The sequence below is a fragment of the Lampetra fluviatilis genome, unplaced genomic scaffold, assembly GCF_964198595.1.
Source record: "Lampetra fluviatilis unplaced genomic scaffold, kcLamFluv1.1 SCAFFOLD_164, whole genome shotgun sequence".
NCBI lineage: Eukaryota > Metazoa > Chordata > Hyperoartia > Petromyzontiformes > Petromyzontidae > Lampetra > Lampetra fluviatilis.
Window position 1 is genome coordinate 155,001 of NW_027621368.1, and position 10,000 is coordinate 165,000.

Genomic DNA, 10,000 nt, shown 5'->3' on the forward strand with positions numbered 1-10,000 from the left:
ACACACACACACACAGTGACACACACACACAGTGACACACACAGTGACACACACACAGACACAGTGACACACACACAGTGACACACACACAGACACACACACACAGTGACACACACACACAGTGACACACAAACAGTGACACACACACACAGTGACACACACAGTGACACACACACACAGTGACACACACACACACAGTGACACACACAGTGACACACACAGTGACACACACACACAGTGACACACACAGTGACACACACACACACAGAGACACACACACACAGTGACACACACACAGACACACACACACACAGTGACACACACACACAGTGACACACACACAGTGACACACACACACAGAGACACACACACACAGTGACACACACACAGACACACACACACACAGTGACACACACACACAGTGACACACACAGTGACACACACACAGACACAGTGACACACACACAGTGACACACACACAGACACACACACACAGTGACACACACACACAGTGACACACACACAGTGACACACACACACAGTGACACACACAGTGACACACACACACAGTGACACACACACACACAGTGACACACACAGTGACACACACAGTGACACACACACACAGTGACACACACACAGTGACACACACACACACAGTGACACACACACAGTGACACACACAGTGACACACACACACAGTGACACACACACACAGTGACACACACAGTGACACACACACACACAGTGACACACACAGTGACACACACAGTGACACACACACACAGTGACACACACAGTGACACACACACACAGTGACACACACAGTGACACACACACACAGTGACACACACAGTGACACACACACACAGTGACACACACACACAGTGACACACACAGTGACACACACACACACAGTGACACACACAGTGACACACACAGTGACACACACAGTGACACACACACACAGTGACACACACAGTGACACACACACACAGTGACACACACAGTGACACACACACAGTGACACAAAGAGCGTCTCGCGCGCACGCGCAAGGCACTGTGGGTAGCGCTGTCAGCATCAGCACCAGCGAGCAGCAGCAGCAGCAGGAGGAGGAGACACGCGGTGAGACACACAGAGACACAGAGACACAGAGACACACACAGAGACACAGAGACACACACAGAGACACACACAGACACACACAGAGACACAGAGACACACACAGAGACACACACAGAGACACAGAGACACACACAGACACACACAGACACACACAGAGACACACACAGAGACACACACAGAGACACACACAGAGACACACACAGAGACACACACAGAGACACACACAGAGACACACAGAGACACACAGAGACACACACAGAGACACACACAGAGACACAGAGACACACACAGAGACACACACAGAGACACACAGAGACACACACAGAGACACACACAGAGACACACAGAGACACACAGAGACACACACAGAGACACACACAGAGACACAGAGACACACACAGAGACACACACAGAGACACACAGAGACACACACAGAGACACACAGAGACACACAGAGACACACAGAGACACAGACAGAGACACAGAGACACACACAGAGACACACACAGAGACACACAGAGACACACAGAGACACAGACAGAGACACAGAGACACACAGAGACACAGACAGAGACACAGAGACACACACAGAGACACACACAGAGACACACAGAGACACAGAGACACACACAGAGACACACAGAGACACAGAGACACAGACAGAGACACAGAGACACACACAGAGACACACAGAGACACACACAGAGACACACACAGAGACACACACAGAGACACAGAGACACACACAGAGACACACACAGAGACACACACAGAGACACAGAGACACACACAGAGACACACACAGAGACACACACAGAGACACAGAGACACACACAGAGACACAGAGACACACACAGAGACACAGAGACACACACAGAGACACAGAGACACACACAGAGACACAGAGACACACACAGAGACACACACAGAGACACACAGAGACACACAGAGACACACACAGAGACACACACAGAGACACAGAGACACACACAGAGACACACACAGAGACACACACAGAGACACAGAGACACACACAGAGACACACACAGAGACACACAGAGACACACACAGAGACACACAGAGACACACAGAGACACACACAGAGACACAGAGACACACACAGAGACACACACAGAGACACACACAGAGACACACAGAGACACACACAGAGACACACAGAGACACACAGAGACACAGACAGAGACACAGAGACACACACAGAGACACACACAGAGACACACAGACACACACAGAGACACACAGAGACACAGACAGAGACACAGACACACACAGAGACACAGACACAGACACAGAGACACACACACAGACACACACAGAGAGACACAGACAGAGACACACACAGAGACACACACAGAGAGACACAGACAGAGACACAGAGACACACACAGAGACACACACAGAGACACAGACAGAGACACAGAGACACACACAGAGACACAGACAGAGACACAGAGACACAGACAGAGACACACACAGAGACACACACAGAGAGACACAGACAGAGACACAGAGACACACACAGAGACACACACAGAGACACAGACAGAGACACAGAGACACACACAGAGACACAGACAGAGAGACACAGACAGAGAGACACAGACAGAGACACAGACAGAGAGACACAGACAGAGACACAGAGACACACACAGAGACACACACAGAGACACACACAGAGACACAGAGACACACAGAGACACACACAGACAGAGACACACAGAGACACACACAGACAGAGACACAGAGAGACAGACACAGACAGAGACACAGAGACACAGGGACACAGACAGAGACACAGAGACACACACAGACAGAGACACAGAGACACAGACACAGACACAGAGAGACACAGGGTGAGACACAGAGACAGAGACACAGAGACACACAGAGACACGGGGTGAGACACACACAGACAGAGACACAGAGACACACAGAGACACAGATACACAGACACAGAGACACACAGAGACACAGACACAGAGACACACAGAGACACAGATACACAGACACAGAGACACACAGAGACACAGACACACAGACACAGAGACACACAGAGACACAGACACAGAGACACACAGAGACACACAGAGACACAGACACACAGACACAGAGACACACAGAGACACAGATACACAGACACAGAGACACACAGAGACACAGACACACAGACACAGAGACACACAGAGACACAGACACACAGACACAGAGACACACAGAGACACAGACACACAGACACAGAGACACACAGAGACACAGACACACAGACACAGAGACACACAGAGACACAGACACACAGACACAGAGACACACAGAGACACAGACACACAGACACAGAGACACACAGAGACACAGACACACAGACACAGAGACACACAGACACAGAGACACACAGAGACACACAGAGACACAGACACACAGACACAGAGACACACAAAGACACAGACACAGAGACACACAGATACACAGACACACAGACACACAGGGACACACAGATACACGCGGTGAGACACACACACAGAGAGACAGAGACACAGACACAGAGACACACAGAGACACAGACACACAGACACAGAGACACACAGAGACACACAGAGACACAGACACACAGACACACAGGGACACACAGAGGCACGCGGTGAGACACACACACAGAGAGACAGAGACACAGACACAGAGACACACAGAGACACACAGACACAGAGACACAGGGTGAGACACACAGAGACACACAGACACACAGAGACACAGAGAGACACACAGACACACAGAGTCACAGAGACACACAGACACACAGAGACACAGGGTGAGACACAGACACAGAGACACAGAGACACAGACACAGAGACACAGAGACACAGGGACACACAGAGACACAGACACACAGAGACACACAGGGTGAGACACAGACACAGAGACACACAGAGACACAGAGAGACACACAGACACACAGAGTCACAGAGACACACACAGACACACAGAGACACAGGGTGAGACACAGACACAGAGACACAGAGACACAGACACAGAGACACAGAGACACAGGGACACACAGAGACACAGACACACAGAGACACACAGGGTGAGACACAGACACAGAGACACACAGAGACACACAGACACAGAGATACAGAGACACAGAGACAGACACACAGAGACACAGACACAGAGACACAGAGAGAGACAGAGACACGGGGTGAGAGAGACAGAGACGCAGACAGACACAGACAGACACAGACACAGAGACACAGATGGAGACACAGAGAGAGACACGGCGAGAAGCCACCGGTGTCTCTGTAGCTGGTGGTGATTCTGACGATGGTCGTGTAGATGATGGTGGTGACGGTGATGATGGTGGTGATGGTGATGATGGTGGTGATGGTGATGATGGTGATGATGGTGACGGTGATGATGGTGGTGATGGTGATGATGGTGGTGATGGTAGTGATGATGGTAGGATGATGATGATGATAATGATGATGGTGGTGATGGTGGTGATGATGATGATGACAATGATGATAATGATGGTGGTGATGATGATGATGGTGGTGATGATGTTGATGATGGTGATAATGTTGATGTTGATGATGGTGATGATGGTGATGGTGGTGATGGTGATGATGGTGGTGATGATGTTGATGATGGTGATGATGGTGGTGATGGTGATGATGATGATGGTGATGATGGTGGTGATGTTGATGATGTTGATGGTGGTGATGGTGATGATGGTGGTGATGGTGATGATGATGTTGATGATGATGGTGATGTTGATGATGTTGATGGTGGTGATGGTGATGATGGTGGTGATGGTAGTGATGATGATGATGGTGGTGATGATGATGATGGTGATGGCGGTGATGATGTTGATGGTGGTGATGGTGATGATGGTGGTGATGATGGTGGTGATGGTGATGATGGTGGTGATGATGGTGGTGATGGTGATGATGGTGATGATGATGGTGATGATGGTGATGATGGTGGTGATGGTAGTGATGATGGTAGGATGATGATGATGATAATGATGATGATGTTGATGGTGGTGATGATGATGATGACAATGATGATAATGATGGTGGTGATGATGTTGATGATGGTGATAATGTTGATGTTGATGATGGTGATGATGGTGATGGTGGTGATGGTGATGATGGTGGTGATGATGTTGATGATGATGGTGATGATGATGGTGGTGATGTTGATGATGTTGATGGTGGTGATGGTGATGATGGTGATGATGGTGATGATGATGTTGATGATGATGGTGATGTTGATGATGTTGATGGTGGTGATGGTGATGATGGTGGTGATGGTGGTGATGATGATGGTGATGATGGTGATGATAGTGATGGCGGTGATGATGTTGATGATGGTGATGATGGTGGTGATGGTGATGATGGTGATGATGATGGTGATGTTGGTGATGATGATGATGATGATAATGATGATGGTGGTGATGGTGATGATGATGTTGATGATGATGGTGATGTTGATGATGTTGATGGTGGTGATGGTGATGATGGTGGTGATGGTGATGATGATGTTGATGATGATGGTGATGTTGATGATGTTGATGGTGGTGATGGTGATGATGGTGGTGATGGTGGTGATGATGATGATGGTGGTGATGATGTTGATGATGGTGATAATGTTGATGTTGATGATGGTGATGATGGTGATGGCGGTGATGATGTTGATGATGGTGATGATGTTGATGATGGTGATGATGGTGGTGATGGTGATGATGATGGTGATGATGATGGTGATGTTGATGATGGTGACGGTGGTGATGATGATGATGATAATGATGATGGTGGTGATGGTGATGATGATGTTGATGATGATGGTGATGTTGATGATGTTGATGGTGGTGATGGTGATGATGGTGGTGATGGTGATGATGGTGATGATGGTGGTGGTGGTGATGGTGGTGGTGATGATGATGATGGTGGTGATGGTGATGATGGTGATGATGGTGGTGGTGGTGATGGTGATGATGGTGATGATGATGGTGGTGATGATGTTGGTGGTGATGGTGGTGATGATGATGATGGTGGTGATGATGGTGGTGATGGTGATGATGTTGATGATGATGGTGGTGATGGTGGTGATGGTGATGATGTTGATAATGATGATGGTGGTGATGGTGATGGTAGTAATGATGATGATGATAATGATGATGGTGATGGTGGTGGTGATGATGATGGTGATGATGATAATGATGTTAATGATGATGGTGATGATGATGGTGGTGATGATGATGATGGTGATGATGATGGTGATGGTGATGATGGTGATGATGATGGTGATGGTGGTGGTGATGATGATGGTAATGATGATGGTGATGGTGGTGATGATGATGATGATAATGATGATGGTGATGTTCACAGTTGGACAGCAGACACCATGGCGCACACATCTGGGGACAAAGTAAAGGTGCGTGTCACACTGTGTGTGTCTCTGTGTGTGTCACTGTGTGTGTGTGTCACTGTGTGTGTCACTGTGTGTCTCTGTGTGTGTCTCTGTGTGTGTCACTGTGTGTGTGTCACACTGTGTGTGTCTCTGTGTGTGTCACTGTGTGTGTGTGTCACTGTGTGTGTCTCTGTGTGTGTCACTGTGTGTGTGTGTCACTGTGTGTGTCACTGTGTGTCTCTGTGTGTGTCTCTGTGTGTGTCACTGTGTGTGTGTCACACTGTGTGTGTCTCTGTGTGTGTCACTGTGTGTGTGTCACTGTGTGTGTCACTGTGTGTGTCTGTGTGTCACTGTGTGTGTCTCAGTGTGTCTCTGTGTGTCTCTGTGTGTGTCTCTGTGTGTCTGTGTGTGTGTCTCTGTGTGTCTCTGTGTGTCACTGTGTGTCTCTGTGTGTCTCTGTGTGTGTCACTGTGTGTGTCACTGTGTGTGTCACTGTGTGTGTGTCTGTGTGTCTCTGTGTGTCACTGTGTGTCTCTGTGTGTGTCACTGTGTGTCTCTGTGTGTGTCACTGTGTGTGTCCCTGTGTGTGTCACTGTGTGTGTGTCTGTGTGTGTCTCACTGTGTGTGTGTGTCTGCGTGTGTCTGTGCGTGTGTGTCTGTGTGTCTCTGTGTGTCACTGTGTGTCACTGTGCGTGTCACACTGTGTGTGTCCCTGTGTGTGTCACTGTGTGTGTCTCACTGTGTGTGTGTGTCACTGTGCGTGTGTGTGTGTCACTGTGCGTGTGTGTGTGTCTGTGTATCTGTAGCTGTCGGAGGGAACCTACCTGGGCTTCGCCAATTTGCCCAATCAAGTTCATCGCAAGTCTGTGAAGAAAGGGTTCGAGTTCACGCTCATGGTGGTCGGTGAGGCAACAGCAGCAACAACTCCTACTGCCTCAGTCTGGCTCTGTGAGCCTCACTGATGAGCACTGAACCCTGTGGGAGCCTCAGTCTGGCTCTGTGAGCCTCACTGATGAGCACTGAACCCTGTGGGAGCCTCAGTCTGGCTCTGTGAGCCTCACTGATGAGCACTGAACCCTGTGGGAGCCTCAGTCTGGCTCTGTGAGCCTCACTGATGAGCACTGAACCCTGTGGGAGCCTCAGTCTGGCTCTGTGAGCCTCACTGATTAACACTGAACCCTGTGGGAGCCTCAGTCTGGCTCTGTGAGCCTCACTGATTAACACTGAACCCTGTGGGAGCCTCAGTCTGGCTCTGTGAGCCTCACTGATTTATGATTATATTTATGTTGTAAACAGGACCCTGCGGGGTGGGCTGGTAGGAATAATACTAATACCGGTACAGGGATATCGACCGCACACACACGCACACGCGCACACACGCGCATAAACGTACACACGCACACACACACGCACACACACCGCACGCACACACACATACATGCACGCACGCACACACACGCACACACACACACATGCACGCACGCACACACACACGCACACACACACACATGCACGCACACACACACACACCGCACGCACACACACGCACACACACGCACACGCACACGTAATGAAGTTGTGTTGCTACGCTTCCAGTTCGCCGCGAATAACGATCCGAAGCCCAATAGCGCCCATTCATCACGCCGCTCGAGTGGGCCGGACACGCACACACGCACGCACACACACGCACACAGTCACACATATACACACACGCACGCACACACAGACACGCACACACACGCGCATACACACGCACGCACACGCACGCACGCAAACACACACGCACACACACACACACGCGCATACACACGCACACACACGCACACACACACACACGCGCATACACACGCACACGCACGCACGCACGCAAACACACACGCACACACACACACACGCGCATACACACGCACACACACGCACGCACGCAAACACACACGCACACACACACACACGCGCATACACACGCACACGCACGCACGCACGCAAACACACACGCACACACACACACACGCGCATACACACGCACACACACGCACGCACGCAAACACACACGCACACACACACACACGCGCATACACACGCACACGCACGCACGCACGCAAACACACACGCACACACACACACACGCGCATACACACGCACACACACGCACGCACGCAAACACACACGCACACGCACACACACACACACGCGCATACACACGCGCAGGGGGAGCGGGCGGCCATCTTGTCGGACGGACGGACGGACAAACGGACGCGGACGGACGGACGGACGGACAAACGGTCGGACGATATAATCTATTGGTGGTCTGGTCCACTTCGTTCCTACCAGTATAAGTTTTGACCCTTTCAACTGGTACAAAAACGGACTCCTTTACACGAGGCATCATGTTTGCAATAACCACAACACAGGCAGTCAGAATGCCACTGCTAAAGGAGATGTCTCATAGTGTAGATGCTTTACCCCGAGATCTCAATGCTCTGATGGTGCGCTGCCTTTGAGTTGTGCGCCTTCTGGCGTCACCTGGTCCCACACCAATGGAGACTAGGCTCTAAGGAAAGCTGTCTCGGGTGTGGACCAATCAACTTCAAGGACCATGTGAGACTAGGCTCTAAGGAAAGCTGTCTCGGGTGTGGACCAATCAACTTCAAGGACCATGTGAGACTAGGCTCTAAGGAAAGCTGTCTCGGGTGTGGACCAATCAACTTCAAGGACCATGTGAGACTAGGCTCTAAGGAAAGCTGTCTCGGGTGTGGACCAATCAACTTCAAGGACCATGTGAGACTAGGCTCTAAGGAAAGCTGTCTCGGGTGTGGACCAATCAACTTCAAGGACCATGTGAGACTAGGCTCTAAGGAAAGCTGTCTCGGGTGTGGACCAATCAACTTCAAGGACCATGTGAGACTAGGCTCTAAGGAAAGCTGTCTCGGGTGTGGACCAATCAACTTCAAGGACCATGTGAGACTAGGCTCTAAGGAAAGCTGTCTCGGGTGTGGACCAATCAACTTCAAGGACCATGTGAGACTAGGCTCTAAGGAAAGCTGTCTCGGGTGTGGACCAATCAACTTCAAGGACCATGTGAGACTAGGCTCTAAGGAAAGCTGTCTCGGGTGTGGACCAATCAACTTCAAGGACCATGTGAGACTAGGCTCTAAGGAAAGCTGTCTCGGGTGTGGACCAATCAACTTCAAGGACCATGTGAGACTAGGCTCTAAGGAAAGCTGTCTCGGGTGTGGACCAATCAACTTCAAGGACCATGTGAGACTAGGCTCTAAGGAAAGCTGTCTCGGGTGTGGACCAATCAACTTCAAGGACCATGTGAGACTAGGCTCTAAGGAAAGCTGTCTCGGGTGTGGACCAATCAACTTCAAGGACCATGTGAGACTAGGCTCTAAGGAAAGCTGTCTCGGGTGTGGACCAATCAACTTCAAGGACCATGTGAGACTA

At 50.2% G+C, this 10,000-nt stretch overlaps 1 protein-coding gene across 1 annotated transcript in view; it reads left to right on the forward strand.

The window, feature by feature from the left end:
- Nucleotides 1-1,058: 1,058 nt before the first annotated feature.
- The window catches only part of LOC144955145 (septin-2-like), a 48,566-nt gene continuing 39,624 nt past the window's right edge, over nt 1,059-10,000 (forward strand). Inside the window, exons 1-3 of the mRNA XM_078885467.1 lie at nt 1,059-1,126; nt 6,532-6,577; nt 7,360-7,456. Of these exons, the coding sequence (XP_078741593.1) occupies nt 6,548-6,577; nt 7,360-7,456 (127 nt within the window). The 5' untranslated portion in view covers nt 1,059-1,126; nt 6,532-6,547. The remainder of the gene's footprint in view (nt 1,127-6,531; nt 6,578-7,359; nt 7,457-10,000) is intronic.